The sequence below is a fragment of the Pelecanus crispus genome, chromosome 9 (assembly GCF_030463565.1).
Source record: "Pelecanus crispus isolate bPelCri1 chromosome 9, bPelCri1.pri, whole genome shotgun sequence".
Taxonomy (NCBI): domain Eukaryota; kingdom Metazoa; phylum Chordata; class Aves; order Pelecaniformes; family Pelecanidae; genus Pelecanus; species Pelecanus crispus.
The window spans coordinates 3,307,414-3,332,752 of record NC_134651.1 but is presented as its reverse complement, the minus strand read 5'-3'; the positions used below and the strand labels follow the sequence as shown (position 1 = coordinate 3,332,752).

The 25,339-nt window shown below is 43.5% G+C and overlaps 1 protein-coding gene across 1 annotated transcript in view; it reads left to right on the top strand.

Annotated features, from left to right (window-relative positions):
* PPM1L (protein phosphatase, Mg2+/Mn2+ dependent 1L) overlaps positions 1-25,339 on the top strand; it is a 103,342-nt gene that overhangs the window by 54,108 nt on the left and 23,895 nt on the right. Inside the window, exon 2 of the mRNA XM_075717014.1 lies at positions 23,172-23,346. Within this exon, the coding sequence (XP_075573129.1) occupies positions 23,172-23,346 (175 nt within the window). The remainder of the gene's footprint in view (positions 1-23,171; positions 23,347-25,339) is intronic.

Genomic DNA, 25,339 nt, shown 5'->3' with positions numbered 1-25,339 from the left:
GGGTTCAGCCCGTGGGCCATGGTGCCTTTTCTCTTGCCCCTGAGGAGCTGAAGTTCTTTAGGGGACTGGCTGAAGTGTTCCTGCTTATGAACCTGTGTTTTTCAGTTGAGTCAGAACCTGGAGTCCAGTCACGGGACTGTTTCTGAGTCCCACCAGTCTGTCCGTTGTCTTGCATCTACCAGTAACCACCTTTTGTATCAAGCACATCTTGCCGATGCATATAAAGTACCACCTGAAATGATTTTAAGAAGTTTTAATACCACTCCAGTCTGATTACCGAAATGTGGTGCTTGAAGAGTGCACATAGTTTGGTTTTCAGATACAGCTGTGTTTTACTGTTCTATTTATCCTGTGTTTAGTATAATTTCTAGCATATCATATAGCCCTTGCCACAGAAAATCTATAAAAGAGATTTTGATATTCAAAATGTCTTGTTATGCAAAAAATATACAGTGGGAACACAAGGTCGAGTAACACAGTGTCTAGGCTACGTTGAAAAGCTGAGCCCATAAATTCTAAGTTGTTAAAGAATTTAAGGGGAATAAAACTAGATGCTTTGAGAAAGGATGCCAAATAAGTGAGAGTTGGGGGAGGGATAAAAGTGGGAAAGCTGTGCAAAGAGCCCAAGGGCAAAAGCATGGCAATGAGAAGTAAAAATAGCAGCATAAAGATCATACTGCTACCAAAAAATAGCCTGTAGTTCCTCGCGTATATGTGAAACTTGAATAGTGACCAAAATAACCTTCATGGAAGAGAAATGCAAGATATTTACTTACAAGCTATGTATGGATGTAGGTGATGAAGTATCTCCTTGTGAAATAACTTTTTACCCAGTGGAATAAAATCAAGCCAAATTAAATGTTGTTTCTTTATTACTTTAATGGCTGGGATTAAAGATTTCGCTTTCAGGTAGTTTGATCTGCAATTCTTCAAAAATATAATCTCTCATAATTGTAATCAATGAAAACATTCATTACATAATGTTGTATTTGAATTCATTCGTCCCCTTTGATTTCTACCTTCTTTCCAAGCAGTAGAGTTTATTGCAAAACTTTGGAAAAACAGATTTTGTTAAAACAGAATATTTTTTTAAGTGTCAGAAAATGTCAAGCATTTTATCATGATTTCCTGCAGTCATTGCTCTTGCAAATTCAATTTACCAGTTCACTAAAATGCTGGTTTTGAAAATATTGCATCTACGTGTAAGAGAAAGGGAATTTATGAACTCAGAAATTGAGATAAGTTCAGAAGTAGCCCTGATTAAATTTTTATGGGCTTTTTGCTTGTATGTTTTGTTCTGACATTTTGTGGTGCCTCTTAGGTGAGAAACAAAATGAAATGTTTCCTTAACGCAGCACTTTTGCCTACAAAAGCAACACATGCGTTCAGTTTAGCTCATCAGGATAATTTGCTCACAGATTCATGCGTTTTCATTCTAGGATATTTTCGGTTTATATATATAAGTATCCATAGCTCTTCAAGGTAAGGCTCATTCTCAGTATTTATTTTGCAGGGGATTTTCTCCTTTCTATAATGGGATGGATTAAAAATAGCCAAGATTCAATCAAAAGGCCAAGCAAGGCAAACTAATCTGGTTTTAAACTACCGAGCTGGCATATACACCGAGAGAGGGATTGGCACGGGGCTTTTTATGTTGCTTTGCAGCTGGCAGAGCTACCTTTAACTGCAAGTTTCTTTTTGAGTGAGGTCCAGCTTAGTGCTCCTGTCAGTACTCATCCCAACCAAATAAGCTTTTCTCAGAAAACAGGGAATCGATAGACTCTAAGTTTATGTAGTGACTTAATAGCTGTCAGGGCACTGAATAATGCCAGGACCTGGGGATTTGCCTGCAGAAAGCCTCCCAGAAGTTAGTGATGCTCTTAGCAGCAGCATTAACTTCTAATCTACGATTCTCTTTCTCTTTGGGGAAATGGGGTGACGTTTCGTGTGTAACTGTAGCCTGGTGCGTCGATCTTTGGATGCCCGTCTCCCTGAAAGGCATCGTCATGCGTGAGTGTCGAGACGTCAGGTGTGTCCGTGTTTAGGCAGGTGATGATGCTCTCTGATTTACCAAGCGCCTTGAGCACCTCTTTTAACCTCTTCATGAAAGCTATCTTTAAAGGTGTCTCTTAAAATGTATCTTTTCAGTAACAAGCTTTTTGGTGGTTGGGCTTCCCTTTTGTCTACTCTTTTCCTCTCCACATATACTTTCTCCCAAAGTAATCCCATTATTCCTTTGCTGCAGCACTATACCAGTATGTTGGCTCTGAAATTGGTTTCTCAGTTTTCCACACACTGTGTGTCTGCCAGGTTTTTTCCCCCCAACATTTCCTGTTGGTATTTTATTTTTCTCTATTTAGATTAGTTTCTGTCACGCCCACAACATTCCCAAATCCTGTTTTATCCTTTTTTTGCTCAGTGTTGGCACCATTTCTTTCAACCTTACTCACAACACTGGGATTCTTTCAGATGTTGTTTTCTCATTCTCTGTTTGTGTCCCAACTTCAGTTGCCAAGGAGCAGCCCACTTTTTGGTGCAGAAAGCCTTGACTCCAGCAGTTCCCTGCTCTAAATTATTTTTTCACATTTTTGTCCTGATCTGTCGAGACACTTCGAGTAGCATATTTTTCCACTCTGCTCTTCTCTTTTGGTTTCACCGCAGTTCATCCCTTTAGTATGTACTTCTGCTCAAAATAGAGAATTTACAGTGGCGTTGGCAGAGAAGCAGTATCGCAGCAGCATTTTGCATGGCTGGAAATAAAGGTAGATGGCAGCGTGAAGGGTGATCCATTAGTTGAGATTGTGCAATGCCTGGAAGGAAGGCGTTACCTACATGGGTTTAAAAGCAACTGCATGTTTAGAGGATGTGCTGGAAGAATTGGGAAGGTTTAGACATGGTTTACTTATCAAGTGTAGTAAACCGAGCCAAGTTGGAGATAACACCTTGGATATGTCCTTCTAAGAATAATACTGGGGTTATCCTGGTCTCTGGGATAAGAGGATGAGAGGAGGACTTGCAGGAGAAGATTAAGAGCTGTGCTTCCACTGCTTTATCTTGCACCACTGTGTGAATATCCCCAAGTAAATGTTAAAGCTGACGTGGATTTTAGTTCAGAAGGCTCTGAAGAGTCAAGGTAGATTGGCAAGTCATCAGCATAAAGATTACAGCTGATTTGGTTTCTGTGAGTGGGACTCAGCCATGATCCTTGCCTTGGACAACCATTTTGAAACTCTCCTGGAAAATAACAGGTGGGATGGGAATAATTCAGTGAAAAAGATCCAGATGGAAGAATTAGCAGCGGCAGGGGGGAAGAGAGAGGCATTAAATTGGCAAAATTTGAAGAAAGCAATACTGCCAGTGGGGGTCAAGTCACTGACAGTGGCGTGGACGGAGGTGTCTGGGAAACGTGTCGGCAGAGACCTCACCCATGCGACCTTACCCGAGAGTCAGCCCCAGTTACGCTGCCCATCTGCCTCTCTTGCTCTGGGCTCTGTTTCCTTTGACGGTACCTGCATGTTTTGAAATTTTACCTTGAAATACATCTGCTTGTCCGTGCCTCTCAGCAAATCTGTTTCTGCTGTGCGATCTGTACAGAATTTCTTCTGCCTCAAACTGTACCAGGCACGGTGCAAGCTCGGACGTAGGGTCTCAGTACGAGGAACATGTTGGTTTAATACAAGCATTCTGCAGGGGGAAAAAAGCTGTTTATTTTATAAGGACTTAGAAGTATGGAGCAGCAAGGAAATGCACTGCGGGCGAGGTGGGATTTGGAAAGCCTCAGGACAGCAGACGGTATTCATTGCGCGTTCAGTGCCACAGTGCCGTATGTGCCTCCGGTCGCAGTCCAGACTCTTATTAGTGGAGCCTGTTTGTGGTACCTAGGTCCAGCTCAGTGCGCTTTAAGCTATTGTATCTTCCATCAGTTGTACGGCATGGAGAAAACAACAGGGGAGAGAATAGTGCTTGTGCAGGTAATGACGAGGGGGGAGAGGGAAACCCAGAGTTTGTCCATCCTCGGGGGGGAATACCGAGGTTAAGGCACAGCACCAGGCTGAAAGACAGAGCACAGCGTCTTACCAAGGTGACCAAGTGCCTAAGAGTTTGGGAAAAGAAAATTAATAAATACAGAAAGTAATAAATCAAAAACTGATTGACAGCAAAAGAAAGATTTGCTACCAGCCCTTTTTGCTGAGGAAATAGTCTTGATCTCACCAACTTCCAACTATGTACCTCAGAGGCTGTCAGTTAACTGAATCAGAAAAACATGAGTAATTTATTCACAAGAGGCAGGTATTTCAATGAGTTTTTGAAAGTGAAGGCTGTAAGATACACTGCTTGTTAGCCATGTTAATCTGGTTCATAGGAAATGGCCATATTCTACTTTGCTGTTGCTTTTGATGAAAATCTCAGCAATATTATTCTTCTCAGAAGATGCCTGGTGTGCTGGAGTGCTGAAAAATGATGATCCAGAAGATGATGCATGTCCCCTGGAGTAGCGGATGCACAACTATTCCTGAGCCGATGACTGCAGGGTATACGTAACACGCTTTGTAAGAATAACTCCATTGCAAATAAGCCTGGGAGGAACCTTTCCATCAGCTGTGGCCCTGCACTTCACCGAGGAGCCATGGGGTGATGGTTATGAGTTGGGGGTCCGACTTCTGAGCTCCTCTGTCAGTGTGCTGCGCAACCTCGCTCAAAACGCTTTCTCCGTGTCTGAGATTTCCTTTCTGTGGCTAGGACACACAAGGGTGGTGATGGCTCATTCGTCTTCAGTCGAGGCACGCGCATGACAGATTTCAACAAACTTAGTGTGCCAGGCACGTAGAAAGCAGTCCTCCAGATGTACCCAAGTGGAAGGGTTTGGGTTCATGTGCCTGAGCACGATGGGTTAAAGCAGCAGTCCAGGTCCCGGGGCACTGCCGGCACTTGCCGGCAAAGTTTTGTTCTGCAAAAACAGCAATCTCCCCACGAAATGAAAGCATGACCAGCCTTTATGATATAGTGGGTTTCTCTGAATTTCAAATCTGTTTTTCTTTAGAAATGTTGGATCGGGTTTGCTTGAATTTCTGTTTAAACTCCTGGAAATTAAAGGTTGAGTATTTCTGGGAACTTTCCAAAATATTAAGCTCTGTTGCATAAGTTGCTTCGCTACATACTCCTGATAAAAAGGTATGTGCTTTTTGTCATCTCAAGGCTTGCTGTGAAATCCAAAAACTTCAGGCTGTGTCACTTTAATATACAAACATGCTAAGCAATACAAAAGGCTTAAAATCAAAGCTGTGCTGTTATCTCTTCAGACCAGGAGCTTTTTCAAGGAGGTTCTAGTGCAGAAGCAGAATAACTTCCAGTTGCGTCTTTGAAGTTTTTTTTAGTGCGATATCATGGACATTTAAGCCATGCTGTGGCTGCTCTTAAAAATAGTGAGAAATTGCAAAGTGAAGCAGTAAGGAAAAGAAGCTGTTGGAACATTTAATCAGCCTCACTTGATAAGAGTCTGCTGGTTCGGTCCCGGTATGGAAGTAAACCCGGTCACGGCTGTAACTTTAAGTCTGATGCTGCTGAAATGTCGCAGTTCAGGTGTAGTACAGTGTGATGATGTATAGAGATATAAAAACTACTAAAGTGATGACTACAGCGTAGGCTTTAATGTTATCCCAAGACTCGGAGCGTGCGTTTGTGGTCGGAGTCGACGGAGAGGCGGCGTGTCCCCGGCAGAGGTTTCAGCTCGTAGCAGTGCTGCTTATTCACACCTCTGCATCAGCGTATCGTGATTATTTTGCTTGTGTTTGAGGGTTTTTTGCCTCTGTCTGTTTGGTTTTCTGGTTTTGTGTTTGGTGGTTGTTTTTGTTCCGCAATGGCATTAAACTCTGGCAGCTCGCGCAGGGAGAGACGTGTTTGCTGAAACACTGGATCCTAATCCCAGCCACAGGGTTTCAGCAACAAGTCATTTGGCTGAATAATTTCCTTGCTCAGCCCCTGTTTCTCCACCTATTCAGTGAAGAAAATAGCCTGAAATCTGCTTGACCTTCTGCCTTGTTAAGTGCGCTTACCAACCCCTTGTTCTAATGAGCTAGAGAAGCAAAATTACTGTGTACTATCATTTAATTAAACTGTGTTTCAGGAAACTGTTGTTTAAACGGTAACTTACATTTCCCTGGCATTGGTTTAATCTTTCCTTTATCTAACTTCATGCCCCTTTACTTACTCTTCTCCCTTTAATTAGTATCCCTTTGCTCTTTTTTCCTACATCTTATTTTCCCGTCTTTTTTAATTTGCTGTAATTTGGCGAGTCAGGCACTAAAATGATGTGAGTGATACAGAAATACCTGCAAAGGCAGATGCAATTCTGCTTTCATTGCTGCTTCCATGAACGTGTGTGGGCAAAGTGTCGGAGCACGCTGGAGATCTGGGGTGGATGATGGGAACTGAGGGATGTGTGGGAAGGGCAGACACTCCTCAAAGCAAACAAGCAAACAAGTTGGCTCTCCGGTCAAGGGAGAGATTGAAAAAGGAGGTGGAAAGCCCCAGAGGCTTCAGCTGAACTCTGCATCTCTTCACTGGTGGAAAGGGTGGTCAAGCATTGGAACAGGCTGCCCAGAGAGGTGGGGGAGTCCCCATCCCTGGAAGTGTTCAAAAAACGGGCAGAGGTGGCACTTGGGGACGTGGTTTAGTGGGCATGGGGGTGTTGGGTTGATGTTTGGACTGATGGTCTTGGAGATCCTTTCCGATCTTAATGATTCCTAGTTTTTACTTTCATTATAAATGATCCAGCCACCAAGCCAGGAGGCGTGGGGTTGCTACTCTCCCCTTAATTGGTTTAGTGGTGGACTTGGTAATGTTGGGTTAATGGTTGGACTGGATGATCTTAAAGGTCTTTTCCAACCTAAACGATTCTATGATTCTGTGATTCTGTGGTGGTCCAGTGCCTTTGCAAATGCCGGGTGAGAAGGCACCAAGGGCGAGCCTGCTGCAAACAGCCTCGGCGCCCTGCTCTGCTGCCGCTGCAGCCCGGTGGCATGGTGCACCACCCCCCGCCGCCCTGGGCAAGCATTCGCACCTCGCTCTGCACGCTTGGCTTTCCAACCCCATGGAAAGTTCTCTCCGTGTGCAGGTGCTGCCCGCTTCACAGGTGGGCTCTGTGCATAGAAGCACAGAATCATTTAGGTTGGAAAACACCTTTAAGATCATCAGGTCCAACCGTTAACCTAACACTGCCAAGTCCACCACTAAACCATGCCCCTAAGCACCACGTCTACAGATCTTTTAAATGCCTCCAGGGATGGGGACTCAACCACTTCCTTGGGCAGCCTGTTCCAGTGCTTGACTACCCTTTCCGTGAAGAAATTTCTCCTAATATCCAATCTAAACCTCCCCTGGCACAGCTTGAGGCTGTTTCCTCTCATCCTATCTCTTGTTCCTTGGGAGAAGAGACCAACACCCCCCTCCCTGCCCCCTCCTGTCAGGCAGTTGTAGAGAGCGATCAGGTCTCCCCTCAGCCTCCTCTTCTCCAGGCTGAACACCCCCAGCTCCCTCAGCCGCTCCCCACCAGCCCTGTGCTCCAGACCCTGCCCCAGCTCCGTTCTCCAGCTTCATTCACCAGCATGCATCTACCGAGAGCATTAGCTGGTCCCCGTGTGCTTACAGGCGTTTGGGCTCAGTAAGCAAAGATGTGTTGACCACACAGTCAAGAGAAATCCTTTTTTTATTCTTTAACTATGTCCATTTTTACAGGGAAGAAATAACATCCAGGCATTGGTGTTTATCCTAACTGAAGGCCTGATTTATGCCTCTCCTTTTCTCAAGGGTACTGCTCTCAGTGTTTATGTAGTGAAATGGCACTAGAAAATGAACATGCTTTGGAAACTATTTATGGATTCGAATTGGCTGCTTTTCTATTTAATGAAGTCCCTGTCTTTGAGTCTGTGCCATTTAATTAAGTGGTTTATATAATTACTCTCTGTCATCAATTCTGTCCACTCTGGAAGGTTTGTGTTTTCTTACTGAAGAACGTGTTTTATTTAATGCCTGTTTGGAAGTCCTTCGATTTGGGACACAAAAGAGCACACAAAAATGCAGAATCCCAAGGTAAAGACACTTCCTGTAGCAGGGTGGACTGAGCTGAGTGGGGTGAGATGCTGCCGAGGCCATTCTTTTTCTCCCCAGTTACTGATGTACCAAAAACTTTCTCTTATTCCTCCTCTTTTTAGGAAGAGGAGCTGCGATCCAATCTCTGTGTCAATACAGACAACATCTGTGCGCTCTTGGCAGAATACCTAGCCTGGCTCTTCCTTTGCTATAATCCTGGAGATATTTGGGGTTTATGAAAGGTTTGGCGTTCTTCACATGCAGGTAGTACCTCTTCGAGCCCTCAGCAGCTGCTTTGTGTAACATCATTCGTAGCAGCGAAGTCGCTAAAGCATCTCTTGCTTCGGAGCCTTCTCTGCGCCCTTACCTGTTTGACCCGTTAACGTGCGTTGCCCATCAGAGGGAAGGTTTCCTTCTCGGCAGCCGGTTACTTTGGTGATGGAGTAGAGATTTCGGGGTAACCTGGTTCTTCACGAGAGTTCCTGGGTGACAGATTCCTTCCGCCTAAACGGAGACCCCTGTATGGAAGATGCGTCTCCAGTTTTTCCACTTGACCTTAGCTTTGGTAAACTGAGACAGATCCTTGCTTCTCCTGCTGTAACCTTTGGGTTTTTTTAAACTGTTTTCCTTTTTTGTTGTTGTTTTCTTAAACCCTCAGATGTTCTCTTGATTCTCAAATTCCAGTTATAAGAACTAGACACAGTTTTCCATCAACAATTCCAGAATAACTTTGCTACAATCAATCATTATTATTCCTCTATTTATACATCTTAGGATTACAGTAGCCTTTTTAAACACTATGTCATACCATAATCTTATGTTTCAGCTGCTTATCGCCCGCATGATCACAAAATCTGACGGGCAAGAAAAATCTTTTTTCCTGGCAGACTGGTGTTACAGTAGCACACACGGAGAGGAGACAAAAGTTCTCTTTATTCTTGAATGGCATTGGATTAGTTTTACATAAACTGTGAATGCAGCGCTTTTGTCGCTGGCTCCCAGCTCATTATTTGCAACGTGGGTCAATACAGTGGCCTTTTCAAATCTGAAGCGAGGAGAGGACCTAAGCAAAAGAACCATAATTGCATTTAAACAGAGCTCATTGAATCTCAAAGTCGTTATCTTCACAAATTTTAATTTCCATATACATCGCTAAAGGAAAATGTCATCAGGCCCCCACGGTAAATTGTTTAAAGGATGACACGGCCACATTTTCCTCGTTAACCGTTTGTGTGCAGGGTTTGTTCCAGCTTTTGAAGAGACAGCGGGGGACTCCGGTAAATACGGCTGGAACAAATTGCAGTTGTGTCATCTGTTCATTAATGCCTCCAGCTCCTCGGCGCGAACGGCACAGCAGAACGGCTTGGATTACCCTGAGGCTCTGTGGCTCCACTTTCTTTCTTTCTCACACTGAAGTGGTTTATCTCGATTCTTATCTCCTCATCACAGCGTTGGATGTAACATGGGGCTAATTATTAATGTGGTTTCTAAATACAGAATTTTTAGAAGGTCAGTCCTAAGAGAAATGGGGACCTAAATGAAAGCTTAAGAATTGCTTCCAGCATTAGACATATCCTGTTTAATAAAAGCCTTATCAGGACAGGACTTGGCTGTTGGCTCCAGGGGACAACGTCTGGTCAGAGCTCTTGCTCCAGAGCAGAAGTAGGTGACGTGCTGCCGGCTGCTGCAGTGTTTGGGTGTGCTGGGTCTCTAAGGTGGTGATGTGCAGGTGATTTATGACTGTGGAAGTACTTCATATGTCGATATATATTTGAGAATTATTTGTAAATTCTTGTCCATTTTCTACTTGTTAAGATTTCTGGAGTTTTGAAATTGTACTGGAATTACTTACGTAAATAATTTCATTTGGGAGTGCTGGACTCAGTATTGGGAAAAGGAGCAATGGAAGCCTTGCAGGTACTCTGGTTCTTGGGGGAAAATGTCCCCAGAGCAGCAAGGTGGGAACCAGTGTGTGTCTGATACGTGCTTCCCCTATTCTTTTAAGTCCCTCAAAAAAAAAAAACAAACAAACTCCTTACACATTTGCTTTTTAGAATGAACCATACCTCTCTTCCACCCACAGTTATGAAAACATGATGCAGAAGGAAGGGCAGGAGTTTTATTTACCTTGTGCTGTGACCTAAACCCTGAGGAGTGACTTACGGATCAGCGTCTGTCTTTCTGCATGAGAGCCTGTAAATACAGAACAGCTCTGTACGAGCCATCTGTACAAATTACTTCAGCTAAAAGTAATGGTCAGGACTGCGGCGAGCCTCGGTCTACCAGTCCCAGCCAGCGTTCCTCTGAGCACGCTTCACACCGCGCAGTCAAACAGATGGTGGGTAGCAAAGGGCACAAGCAATACCGGTACGTTTCTGCGCTGGGCATCGCAGGAAATGCAAATTCCCAGGTGTATATAAGGTGTCTTGTGTGCTGGTCTCTTCAGCCATCACCTGATAGCAATGGCTTGCTCCATCACGGGGACATCCCAGTAAGTACGAGCGCCCTGCGTGCGCAGTCCCCTGCTCCGCGTGACCGAGGGGGTATCCAGCTGAAGCTATTTAAGGAAGCGTTTGCCAAAACTGTGACTTTTGCAATGGGAAAAGCAATTTCTTGTTCCTTAACTTCATTCTCTGGATAAATTAAATTATTTGGACTACATGTTTTTGTTGCAGAATAAGAACCTAAAATAGAATACAAGTTTCTGACCAGATGGTTGAATTTTGGTAAAATTCTAAGCAGGTGAAAATAGAGTCGTCTTGGTCTCCTGCGTAACAAACTAATTCTTAGAGCTTTTCAGCCCAGACCAAATCTTTCTAGTTCTTGTGATGATTTCTGCTTGGCAGAAAGTCATGTCTCTAAATCAGGAGAGACCATTTAGACTAAAATATTCTACTATACTCACTCTTTCTTTCTTGGGGAGAGAGAACAACGGCAAAGAAAGAAGAAAGCTTCTTGCTATTTAATTGAGTCTGATAGGCTATAAATACATTTCTCGCCTCAACTAAAGTAGCAGAATGAAAGGCTTCTGGTAAAACTGATTCTTCATAAACCATCTTGTATCCCGCTCCTATTTGGAAAAGCATCTGCACAGAAACACCTGTAGAAATTCCCTGGAGTGGTCTCAAGGCACTTTAATTGCTGATGAAGGCTTTCGTTTCAGGAGCTGCATTGATGCAAGGTTGCAGTCGCAAAGTTTTAAACATCGTTTTCTCGGGGGTTGCACAAAGCTGCAGTCATTTTGCAAAACTGATTTTTTTTCGCCTTCTGTGTTGAACTTGATGAGCTCAGTAAAATACGAAACGCAGTGTTTTTCTATATCAAAAAATGCTTGATGCCTAGCTTGCAAAATGAGCAGTTCAATACTCTTGTAAAGTTAGTTCTTTTTATGACATTTCAACCATTATTTCCAGTGTTATTTCTCATTCTCTCGCTTCTGTATTTTTACGCCAATATAAAAAGAATGATCCCCCATTGCTTAGATTTGATTATAGTAATATAAGAAAATGTTTCAGTTCTTCCTGGTCGGGTGAAATTTTTCTGGCAGGTCTTCAGCTGTGTAGGCATTTACATTTAGTAATCACTTGCAACCATAAATTGTAATTTGGGAGCCAGATTTTTCTGCCCTATTAACTGGTAATGGATAAGTATTTTCATCCATATTTAAACCTTTTTTAACATTTCCTAATTTAATATTCAGCTCATCTATGTTAATAGTTACAACCAATTAGCATAAAAAATTGGCTTAAATCTTGACATACCTTTTTTTTTTTAGTAATTCATTCAAACATATTTTGCTTTGTTCCATTAGCTAAATCATGCCTTTTGGCAAATCGAGTTATTAGTCTCATATGCCAAATATTAATGTCCTTTAGATATGGCCGTGTGGACATGGTAGTCATAATTATTGCTTGTCTTTTGTGTCTGTGCTTGTGTCTTCCAGGATTTATGAAATACATCACCTTTACAATAAGCTTCAGCTTCCTATTTGTTAAAACTAACAGGAGTGTTATAAAATAAATGCTTTGTCTGTGGCTAATTTTCAGTTTAATTTAACCGCTAATCTTAATTCTTCTCCTAAAAAGGCATGAATAATAATTGTCTTCCTAGCACAATTAAGATTCAGAGTTTGTATCTGTGCCTATGCAATTTAAGTGCTAATGCATTTCCTTTTATTAGGGTAATAACTCCTCTTATTCTCATTATTCTTAATATATTTACTAAACATTTTTGGGTGCATATTTGCAGTTGTCTAAACAACCAGAATAAATATTCTGGGTGGAGTAGCCATCCCAATGAATTCTCTGGAAATATTTTTACAGAGCCACGGAAGGGCTGAGGTTGGAGGTGCCTCTGGAGACCGTCCAGCCCAAGCTCTGCTGGAGATGGGGCAGCTGGAGCAGGTTGCTCAAGAGCATGTCCAGTTGGGCTTTGACTGTCTCCAGGGATGGAGACTGCGCAGCCTCTCCGGGCAACCTGCCTTGGTGTTTGACCACCCTCACCATGAAAAAACATTTTTTTAGTTCGCGTTAAATGGAATTTCCTGTATTTCAGTTTGTGCCCATCGCCTCTTGGGTCATTCACTGGGCACCACTGAGAAGAGCCTGGCACCATGGTTTGTGTTTGTACACGTGGATAAGATCCCTGTGAGCCTTCTCTTCGTTGAGCTGAACGGGCTCTCTTAGCCTCTCCTTGTACAACATGCTTCAATCCCTTCATCATCTTTGTGTCCCTTCACTGGACTCACTCCAGTCTGTCCCTGTCTCTGTTGTACTGGGAAGCCCAGCACTGGACCCAGCACTCCAGCCGCATCTCACCAGTGCTGAGCAGAGGGGAAGGATCACCTCCCTTGACCTGCTGGCAATGCTCTGCCTAATGCAGCCCAGTGTGCTGTTGGCCCTCTTTGCTGCTAGGGCACATTGCTGGCTCCTGTTCAGCTTGCTGTCCACCAGGACCCCAGATCCTTCTTTGCCATCTTCTTGTCCACCAGGACCCCCAGGTCCTCCTTCAACCAGCTTTCCAGCTGGTTAGCCCCCAGTGTGTACTGGTGCATCAGATTGTTCCTCCCCAGGGGCAGGACTTTGCAGTTCCCTTTGTTGAACTTCATGAGGTTCCTGTTGGCCCATTTCTGCAGCATGTCCAGGTCCCTCAAACCGGCAGCACATCCATCTGGTATATCAAGTGCTCCCCCAGTTTTGTATCATCTGCAAAGCTGCTGAGGGTGTGCTCTGTCCCATCGTCCAGGTCATTGATGAGAATATACTTGATTTCCTTGTGAGTAGGATTTCACTTCATGCCTCTATGAATCGAAGCATTTGATTGTTTTCATCAATAATAATAGTTTTAATAGCTGTTAGCCAAAACTTACAAGAAGAATATGTGTTTTGACTTGATATACATGCTATTTTGAATACTTTCAAATTGATACAGTGTATATTAAAGGGATTAACCTCGGCTTGTATGATAGACTTCAGGCTAATTATAAACAGAAATTGTTGTGTGGGTATATTCATAAGGAGAGCCATGCATTTCAGTATAATCACCTGTACGTCTGTATATCTGATATTGCACAGTGTAGGTCATAAAAGAAGATTTAGGGGCCACATGAACTGTACGTGAGATCTGAAGGCAATGGTAGGCCAATAAGCATAACGCAAATGGCTAATAAGGAAGTGGGTTTGGTATTGGTAAGTCTTCCTCCGTCTTGTGTTTCTTGCTGCGATGATTACCCCTAAAGAACAAAGTCGGAAAACAGGAGTGTTCAAAGGAGAACCATATGAATGCTTGAAAAGATTGGAAAGCGTGCACGATAACGTGACATGTAATAATGTGCCATTCAATGAGCTCCATCTATTGAGTTTATCAATGAGAAGATAATGGGGTGATTTGATCAATTTGCATGTATTTACATAAGAAAGAGGAGTGTAGGTGAGCAGACATTTTACTTGATTCAGTGGCTGAAAGTCATAGATAATAGATTCAGATTGGAAATAATGTGAACATTTTCTGTGGTATGTGAATTTATCCGCTAACAGTAAGGGTAATTAACTTCCAAGGGCTAGGGAAGATTCTCTGTCTGTGAAACAGAGTCAAATATTTTTCAAAATGACTTATTCATTCAAACAATGAGACAGGGAAGGTCCTGATTCAAGATGCCAGACAAGGTAATCATAATGCTCCCCCTTCCTTGATAAAATTAATCTTTTAATTAGATGTCCAGATTCCAGAGCACTCCTTGTAGCTCTGCCAATTGCAGTGAAATCTCTGACAAATCCGTCTCTGTGCTTTGTTTCTTTCCTCATCTGTAGGATGAGTGACTGCTTGGCTATATCACATGGAGCACGTTTTTCTTAATTTTAATTGTTTAATTAAGATTATTTATTTTAAAAAGTTACTTGTACAAGTATTTCACTAACCACTCCCTCATTGGAAGATGGAAAATAATTGTTTTGCACTTATTCTCACCTCTTCTGATCCATGTCCTAGATTAACGAGTACCGTGCCAACATTCGTGTGTATGCTCGCTGCAGTGTCACACATTTCTATATGACTAATGTTGGGGGGAGTGGGAGGGAGAACAGAACATGTAATTTTTACATTACAAATTTTGTTGACTTGCTTCTCATGCTAGGACATTTAAATAAGTCTATTTAAGAAGTGAATGACAAGTGCTGTCTCAGGGAAGAAACTAAAATGCATAATTTAAAGCCATAAATCATCATCATTTTTTATTTTTATCCTTTGTGTTTGCTGATATGGTTATTTGGATTGCTTGTAGCCATAAATCCACATATAGACTGTGTCAAAGAAGATCGAGCTCTCCGTGCTCAAAGCATAAAGTCAGAGCGAAGCTCCACAGCAGATGGCCTTTTCTTTCCATTTCATGGACACCAGTTCTCACTGGGCAATTCATTATTTTCTACTGTTGAAGCAGCTGTGGATTACTGTAATTATGGATTTAATGTATCTCTGACAATCCAGGGCGAATACTAATTTGAACTTTATACATCTCCTTGGGATCAGGTTAATTTTCTCATGATTATATAGCTTCTGATTAACTAAAGATGTTTGTGAGGCTAATATTTTTCCTGCTACGGAAATAAGTTGTGCATGGATTGCAAAATAATAGTTGTGTTTTCAGTGTTCAGTCTTGTTGAAAGTCCTAGGAGAGAATTTCTGAGCTCCCCGAACGTTTTCAGATAGCGTGCTTTTGCTAATAAGCTTGCTTTAAATTGTGAGTTTGGCTTTCCTAGGATACCTATTGATCAATAGTAAATTATTTACTTGAATATTTATTTTGGAGGAAAAAAGGCACTTTTTAATAGAAATAATAGGCTAAGCGTACCAAAAGTTTGTATTACGGGAAAACTCTGCTAACGGGGTTCTTTTGGCACGTTTGTTCTTTAAATAGTTCCTTGCTTTAGAGGGCAAAACGTTTGTCTTGGTGCCATTTGTACATCTTATATTATCCTCTTGGGAGTAGCTTATGTTTTGCTATCCTCTGTTTTCCTTTTGAGTAACTATTCATAGCTTCATGTCCTTATTCCAAGAGGTTTGCCTCGGCAAAATCCCACTGCTTCAGCAGAGTTATCCGTGGCCCGTGCTGCTGGAGGAGAGGCATCCGATCCTAAATGCTGAGTGCGAGATGTGAGAGTCGGGGCTGATGTACGTATCTTTCTCTGAAGTCAGTTGAAGCAGCACGTGTGGGCCTGGAGGCAGAATTTTTCTCTCCACTCCAGTCAACACCAGCCTTCCCTGCACTGCAGCGTGCACGGGTTGCGAAGGCGGTTTGGCTGCCCTAAGTTTAGCTCTCAGGGAGGCAGGAACCCAAAGAACGTTCTTTAACCACTTCCTTCCTGCAGTAAGCACTCGACAAAATATCAGGATGCCGAGAAACGACTCTTAAAGTTTCACGACGGATTTGTGAATACAGTAAAATGGGCACAAATACCCCGTATGCTACACGGCGTTTGAAAATGGCGTGGCTGGGCAAGGGGAATGTGTTCATAAAGTTGTCCCAGTTCACCCTTGGAAGCAGGGACTTCTCTACCAGAATGAAGTGGGTCAGGGGGAGATTGACTTTCAGGTCTTTTATTTAATCCGAGTTGTGATTTCTTTAACCTAGCAATCTGATTTTTTCTTATATATGTATTATATGTATGTAAATACATATATTTTTGTACTGTACTTTTTTGAAATAAACAGGAAAGCCTTACAGTGTTGCTACAAAAAAAAAATCACTAACGGACTCTCTGGAATACGCTTCTCATCCACAACCTTATTATGCCATGGTTTTTACCATCCTATTGGGAGATATCTAGTAAGTTAAGTGCACTGTTCCTCGAACAATGAATTGTGTGGGTGTTTTGGTTTTTTTTTTTTAAAAGATGTGAGTCCAGAAACCTGTATATAAAAGTATTTTTGCTAAGGAGTGCTAGTCTGAAATGTGGAATGTGAAATTCCAAATGGGATCATTATATATTTCAAATAGCAACCTCTAGTTGAAATTTTTTCCGTGAGCGGTGAAATGACTGAGCCGTGAATGAAGGTCGGGTGGCGGCAGCGACAGGCTTCCCCACCCCGCGTCCGCTCCCTGGGAGCACCAAACGCCTGTTGGGTCCGAGGGGACTCTGGAGATGCGTCTTAACCCTGGAAGATTCTCTGAAATGCTTGATCTGCGTGGGATTCAGCATCCTAATTTACATGGAAGGCTATTTCGCTGGGATCCCTTAAGGCTTAAGAAAATAGCATGAAAGATTTGTCTGTGCTGATGATGTGATCAGCGGTGCTAAGACTTTTAAGCACGGGCATGTTTGCTGGAACGAGCAAGGGAGCGTTTGCTCCCTAGACTGCGGCTGATAGGAACTGAATTAGCAGGTCTCCTTGCACCCGGAGAGAACCACTTTGCTCTCTGCGCCTTACAAATCGTGGTGCTTTCATGCGCGTAGAATCATAGAATCATAGAATCATAGAACCGTTTAGGTTGGAAAAGACCTTTAAGATCATCCAGTCCAACCATTAACCTACTCTACCAAGTCTACTCGAAGCCAATCAAGGGTAGACTAGATTAAATCAAGGGTAGACTAGACTAAAAAAAAAAAAAAATCATAAAAATAGAAATCATTCGATCTTTTATCCCATTTTTGAGGCATCAAAGTTAAACTGACTAGTCTGTAATTCTGTTTCTCTCCCTTTATACTATTTTAAAAGTAGCCCCGACACCTGCCCTTTCCAAATAGCATCTCGCCATCCTCTGTGAATTTTCAAAGACAGAGGTCATTAAAGAGATTGTTTCAGCCCATTACCTATGTATACCTGAATGAATTTCATCTGGCCCAGCCAGCTGGAAAATATCTAATCTTTATAAGCACTTTCCAACATGTTCTTCCCTATTCTGTCTTGAGATTTTGGTTATTTGCCTCTGATATTAGCTGCCAGTTGAATGCAGCAAGGTAAAGATAGCGAGTACTGTAGCAAAAAAAGACATTAAATACTTCAGCTTTTATGGCATCATCTATCAATAGCTTTTCTACTCTGCTGAGCAGTAGAGCAACATTTTGCCCGTTTTTTTTCTTATTACAAATGGACTTGTAGAACCTTTTCTTGCTGCCTTTGCTAGCTCCGAGTCATTTTTTTCTTTAGTCTCCATTTGTTTCTCAGTGTTTGTTATTCTTTTATACTGACATGGTATTCTGACTGTGCATGTGTCCTTCCTGAGTGTGAGATCAGTGAGCAGCTTATGACTTAGCCAGGTTAATTCCTAGGTTTTTTTCTGCATTGGATAGTTTTCACTCACATAATTTCTCTAAGGAAATGTTTGCTCTCCGTACCTTCTTTTCTCCTTTGACTTGCAGCTGCTGGTCCTTTTGTACTGTCAAGCTTCAGAGATCGTTAAGTATCCTTCCTTTAAAGTCCTTTGTCTTTATTATGTTGTTTTCTCTCTGAAGAATTAATGCGCCTTCATGCAAGTTGTCTTTTGCCTTCCTTATCTGAGGGGGCTTCTCAGCGCTGGAACATCCCGCACCCAAACTGTGGTCTTTGCTGCTATCACCAACACACTCCAAGGTTGCTGGACAACCTTGCTCTGAAATGTATTTCCCGTAACATATCTGAGTAGTTGCAGTACTTCATCACATTTTGTGCTTTGGTTGATTGTTCCAGTTTCTGGTTAAAAAAACCCCAACCTCTCTTTATTTTCCATTTGGTGCCTGATGGACCTGCGCTATGGGAGTGCCCTCTGCTTCTCTTTTTTACGTGATGACTTTCGGCTGGTCTGTCTCCCTTTTATTACGGACTGGACCTAGAAGAGCAAATACTCTCTTGATGTGCAGGACACTTCTTTATTTCCGAGCCTCCATTCTCAGTAGGTTATATCATCTGTATTAACAATCTAGTCTTGTGAATTATTTACCGAGCCTGTCTTATTGCCCAATTATATTCTAGTTCTGATACTGTACTAATTTCCTTCCAGCTCCTTTTGTGTATTCTCCACGATTCTTACAGAGATGTCTCATGGGGTCCACAGATCAATCCCGCTTTACTCTTCATTATGTTTCCTTCCCATGGGATTATCGCGGCCAACACTATCTTCCACAGGGTTTACACCCGTGTTCATTTGTGCTACCCACCTCAGGCTTTTATTTGTCAAACTCACTTGATCCTAGTTAAAAAATTATTTCCCTGAGGTAAACCAGGAGGTGAACAAAGTTGAAATTCCTCTTTTTCATAAGGTGAACTCTGTTCTTGCCCAGCAGTTCATGGTGTATCATCTCTGAAGAAGGAAACTTCTTGTAGTGGCCCATGTGTCTTTGAAGGGGAGGAAGACATGTGAAGAGGAGAGGCAGCGAGATGCGGTAGAGGAATCTTGACGGTTTTCTAAATCCTTCAGTGGTGTATGTGCTATGCCAGCAATACCACACTCTAAAATGTATTTTCCCATAGTCTCTGGATGTTTGCAATAGCCGAGCAGGCAGAATGAATTGTCTCAAGAATATTGAGATCATAAATTTGTGGTTTCCCTCTTCCCCCTGTAAATCACGGGAGTCGGTGCAGAGTGCAGGTCTGAGGCAATAAAGTCTCCATCTTCCATTTTTAAAATTTGAAATCTGTGTTTATAAATAATGGCTGCTCCAGCTAATTAGATCCTTCAGTTGCTTGATCTGCCAGTGTGCTGATCTTGCCATAGCTCTTGTTTGCAGTCCTTGTTTTTCACGGGGTCGTGGAGCTGCTTAACACTGGCCATTTTAATTAAAGTATTTTGTCATGGAGTACTCGGGTCACTTCTTGCATGATTACATGTATGCCCACGGAGGTGTATCTTCTCTGTGTGCAAGCATTTGGGTGGAAAGCTGCGTAATTCGGGAGCCGGCTCTGATACTCTGCCGTCCGGCTCCTCCTACCAAACCCCACCGCGGGGCGAACAGCAAGCAGAGTCCCAGGGCATCGCCACTGGAGGATTTTCCACTGCCCGGTGTTCGTCCGATGAGAACACAATTTAATGAGACCTGCTGGAGTGTTTCAGGTGCCAGAAGTACGCAAGGTCACTGTGTTTGCTTTGGTGAAAACCTGAATTTTAAAGGTCAAGCGGGTTGGTAAAGCCAGGCTATGGGATGCGTTGAGCAGCCTGCAGAACGTGATTGGGATGAGCAGGGTTGCGACTGTCCCTTACGGGTGTGCTGGTCTTCCACAGGCCAAATACCCTACTGTGTGTTGAAAACTTTTCCGAAATCACCCAGTATAACTCTGTAAGGAGGCTGCTTCGTCAAGCTGCCGCTTGACTTCGAAGTAGCTTCATGAAGAAGCCTTTAATTAACCATTTTAGACCTTTACTTCCCCCCATACGAGGGAGCTCCCAGAAGGATACACTTCAGAAAAGCAGACCAAATTTTAGCAGGCGGTTCACATAATTTATAAAAAGAAAATTTACTTTGCATATGTGTTTCTCGTTGTCCTGGTTTTGGCTAAACCACGACACTCATCAATTAAAAGATGTGGGCAAATTTGGTAGTTACAGAAGGATGCTGGCTGCGTTTGAGGTTCAGGTTACCACACAGCTGAGGGATTTCAGCATTTCCTGATGTGATTTTTATGTAGGTTTGGTTTTTTTTTTTAGTGAATAATGTGATTTTTTGTGAATAAGCTCTGCAAGTCTATTTCATTGTATGCAGACATTTTAAAATGTGTTCTGTATATATGAAATATTAGTTTTCTGTGGTAGGATGAAATACCCTAGAGTCAATTAAGGTATTAAAGTCAACCCTTTATTTAATTTGGAGAAGGGTGCTTCAGACTGAAAAGAGATTCACGGCGGATGCTGCAGTTTCAATTTTATAGAAGAAATGGATAAACTCCTGCCAGAAAATAGGAGGTTATCGTGACCGAGAGAGGTACCAGTTCAGCCATGGGCATTTCTGTTCCGTTGTTGTTTTGAAGCAGTGATCCGTGGGAGGGTTCCTGCGTGACCAGGACCGCCGTTTCTTTGCATTTCTCACTGTTGCAGTGCCTACGGCTCCGAGTTGCTTTCTCGGAGTGCTGGTGAGGAAGACTGACCAGGCAATGTTGTACAATTAGTTGTACCTATAACTAATGGCTGAGGTGTTTGCCAGGAGCAGCTAGGTTTGTAATTCCTTCCTGCGGGAGTAAGGGGGACCATACAGAGGAAAAGAGGATAAAGCTATTTTGAAGCTTCAAAGTAGTGAAATGGGTTTTTTCCCCTAACTTCTGCCTGCGACGCAAATATATACATGAATGAAAATAGATTTCACGAGAGCGGGGGGACCCCAGCACCGGCTGGAGGAGGAGTGGCCGAGCTGCCGGCAGGCTGGCCGGCGTGGGGATGCTCTGCCGGCAGGATGCCATGAGCGGCATCCCAGCAAATGCATCTCTGGGCTGCAGCCTGCACCAAAATCCATAAGGGATGCAGGGGGAGCTTCTGATCTACTCAGAAGTTGAATACTGTGGTCTGTGCAATGAGAATTGAGGTAAGATGGAAGAGCGTGGAAATGGTGGAAGTCTTCCTTTTTACAATTTTTTTTTAAATTTTTGTTCACCCAGCAGCCTCTTCGTTTCTTTAATACCAAGCACCTGCATAAACACATGCACTCACACCCTCACACTTTTTTAATATTCCAGGTACTGGAAGTGCCTTTTTAAAACCAAGGTAAAATTACTTTTGTAGAGAATAAAATACAGTACTGTCTGTCTCATCGCTGCAGTGCAGCTAGGGATGTAATTACTGAGATGTGGCTGATCACCTTTCTTGCTAGAAAAGGAGAGGAGTTTGTATCGGTTCCATCATTGCTTTGTGGTTTAAATCTTTAATGACATCTAGACCGAGTGTGAAAGGCAGCGGACTAAGCAAGAGTGTTGGGTTTTGCTTCTCACCAAGGGGAAAAACCCCCCCACCTGTGAGATCACGCGTGGAACCGGCGTAATCCTCGGCCTCGATGCCTATGGAGAGACTCGGCGATGGGGCTGCGCGTGGCTCGTGGCAGCTGTCCGTCATGCCGACCGCGGCCGATGGTCCCGATGCTCTTCCCGTCTGCTTGTGCCCGTCTGGCTCTTGACTTTTACTTGGGCTGCAAGATCTTTGGGACGGGACGGGTATTTTTCCTTACATGTTTACAGCCGGTAGTATACAAATAGTCACTGGGCTGGCAGAAGATGTGTTTCAGAAAATGAGTACGTATAAATTCTGCTTTTGTTTTCTGCTCTTTAGAATTGCTGCGGTAAGGAGAGCGCAAAAATCCCACCCCGCAGAGTAAAAGCTCTTCTCAAAGGAAACATTGAACACAAATGCCTGAACTTGGACTAAAATAATTAGTATACAGTGTATCTTTTGGCCTTCCCCTGGAAGAAAACCACTATTAAAATGTAACATTAAATATGCTGTACTCCTGTGGAGAGCTGGTTTAGTTTTCCTAGAATCGTTTAATTCGTCTCACATGGCTTAGCTTGCAGAAAAATTGAACACAACTTCAGTGATATTTTAAGGTTGCACTTTAATCAGCAATTGACTTTGGAAAACTAAATATAAACCCAGGAACAGCCTGTTGCTGAGTAGAGGTAACTTCTGGACAGTTCCAGGCCTGAAATAATACGACCTTGTTATCATTTATTTTTCTCTTTGTCTTGAGGTTGGCAGGAAAGCTGGAGCCCTGGGCAGCACTTTGCTGCACCTTCCTTTTCCAGTTACGTTTGTATCAGAGATGGGAAAGCAAAAAAAAAAAAAAAAACCCAAACCCATGCCAGGAGGAGGGACTTTCTGTTCTTTCCATTATAATGGGAGTGTAGTCCTCGCAGGAGATGGATGCTAATGCTTAAAACCCAGAAATCTGGCTTGTGTCTGGAGCCCAAGCCCCGAGGGAGAGCGGTTCCAGGGGCGGACCTGGGGGCCGGTCCGGGGGCCCAACGCCTCTCCAGAGGCACATCCTCTTCTTATTTACTGCCATTTACATTTTTGCTCCGTAACATCAGTACAACCATGCCACCTTGTGTTAATTTCTCTTTCCTTATGGCCTTGAGCAGTCAGAGAAAAAAAAAAAATTAAAAGAATTTTCTGTGTGTGGATGCGTGTGTATACATATATATATGTCATTTTTTAACGCTGTTAAATCTCCCTGTCCGAGCCTGGTTGTGTATCAATAGCAGGTGAAGTGCTTCCACTCTGTCACTTTGTATTTTAAAATTTAGAATAAAGACATTACATTTCATAGTCACAGTTTCAAAATATGTGAACGATGAAGAAGTTGAGCTATTGTGGTATGTACATGTCCAGCATGGGTAACTCTTTCTGGAGTGCCCTAAATGCCCTGCCGAAGAGTGGGTTATGCCCCGGCTCAGGGGAATTCGGTCCGTCACATCCCCAACTCCCTGGAAGTTTTTGGGCAGGCAGGGGTCATTTTGGCAGAGAAATGACCCGCGGATTTTGCACCGTGGAGTTAGTAGCGTTAAGAGTATTTTATTGTGAGGAGTTACATTGGAGAATGCTTTAAATTAAAAAAAAAAAAGAATTTGCTATGGATATGCGTAAAGTTTTTCAAAGGAAAATTTATTAATTAAACCTTTGCCTCTTTTCTGCATAGTCGGCAGCAGAGTATGTGAAGTCCCGCCTGCCTGAAGTCCTAAAACAACATCTTCAAGACTATGAGAAGGACAAGGAGAACAGCGTGCTGTCTTACCAAACCATCCTGGAACAGCAGATTTTATCAATTGATCGAGAAATGCTGGAAAAATTGACTGTATCCTATGACGAAGCAGGTAATTTTGTGTTTCTAAGTTACATCTTACTGAAAAAAAATAGCTCACTTCCAGTCTTTCTCCCGAATACTAGTGCTTGTGCTGGCAAATTGAACTTCGTCCTCAAAGGTATGAGGTGACTCAGTGAAACATTTTTTTTTCCTAAAATCAAGTTGAGAGAGAAGATTTTCCACTTCAGTGATTGAATACTAACTAGCGGGAAGGACAGTTATTTTTCTAACAGCGCTTTGTCCTTTGTCATGCACTGATGTTGATCGATCTAGCCGTGCTGCTTTGTTGTCTCCGCAAGTCGTGCGACCTGGTTTCTGCTGGTTTCTCCTTCACTGCTCACTTAGTTTGGGTACTCACTTAGCGAAGAGTGTGCTGGACAGTCACAGAATCTGATTTTTAACTGTGACATGATGCATGTGGATAGCCAAAACCAGATAATGTGTGGAGCGTTGGAGGCATTTTAACAGCACAGTTACAGGGGTTTTCAGTTTTGATATTTACATCTTAATAATTTGGAGGTTTTCTTAGTTATAGCTACTGCTTTGTACTAGCATTTTCTTTTAAAGTAGTTAGAAACGTCTTCCAGCTTTTGGATCCTTCACAGAGTTGTCCTGATGCATGTTGTCCTGGTTTGGGCTGGGCTAGAGTTAATTTTCTCCCCAGTAGCAGGCACAGCGCTGTGGTTTGGGTTTAGGATGAGAAGAATGCTGATCACACGCTGATGGTTTAGGTGTTGCTCAGCGCTGCTTATGCCAGTCAAGGACTTTGCAGCTTCCCCTGCTCTGCCAGGGGCACAAGAAGCTGGGAGGGGGCACAGCCAGGAGAGTTGATCCCAACTGCCCCAAGGGCCATTCCATACCATACGGCGTCATGGGCAGTATAGAAACTGGGGGGGTTGGCCGGGGAGCAGCGATCGCTGCTGGGAACTGGCTGGGCATCGGTCGGCGGGTGGTGAGCAACTGCATTGGGCATCACTTGCTTTGGATATTGTTATTACTATTACCATTATTATATCATTATCATTTTACCTTATTTCAACTATTAAACTGTTCTTATCTCAGCCCAGGAGTGTTTCTCACTCCCACTCCCCCGATTCTCTCCCCCATCCCCCGGGGCAGGGGCAGCGAGCGATGGCTGCATGGTGCTGAGCTGCTGCCTGGGGCTGAGCCCCGGCACAGGGTCGTCTTTACAGTTACAGAGAAAAGAAGAGATGCTGTTGATGCATCCCACAGAAATGCCCCGAGGGCCGGAGCCCCTCTGCTGCGGGGCCAGGCTGGGGGGGCTGGGGGTGCTCAGCCTGGAGAGGAGGGGGCTGCGGGGAGGCCTGAGTGCGGCCTGGCAGCGCTGAGAGGGGCTGCAGGAAGGGGGGGGTGAGCTTTTTAGCAAGGCCTGTCATGACAGGGCAAGGAGTAATGGCTTTAAACTAAAGAAGAATAGATTTAGACTGGATATAAGGAAGAAATGTTTTACAGTGAGGGTGGTGAGGCACTGGCACAGGTTGCCCAGAGAGGCGGTGGAGGCCCCATCCCTGGGAACATCCCAGGCCAGGCTGGACGGGGCTGTGAGCACCCTGGGCTGGTTAAAGCTGTCCCTGGCACTGCAGGGGCTGGGCTGGGTGGGCTCTAAAGGGCCCTTCCCACCCAAACCATTCCATGATTCCATGATTCTATGTTCAGCCTGGAGAGGAGGGGGCTGCAGGGAGACCATATTGCAGCCTTTCAGTACTTAAAGGGGGCCAATAGGAAGGGTGGGGGCAAGCTTTTTAGCAAGGCCTGCTGTGACAGGACAAGGAGTAAAAAAACTAAAATTGCCATCTTCTGACTTTCTCGTCACTAGCCCAGCTCTGGAAAACCAAGCACTGACAGGCTGGTGTTATTTAGTCCTATTTGTGCTCACGCTGCCGTGCCCTGACGTACTTAAAATGCTCCAACTACTTACCAACTTTGTTCAGACTCCTACTCAGACTCCCACTCACTAGCAATACCATTCTCTTAAGCTACTT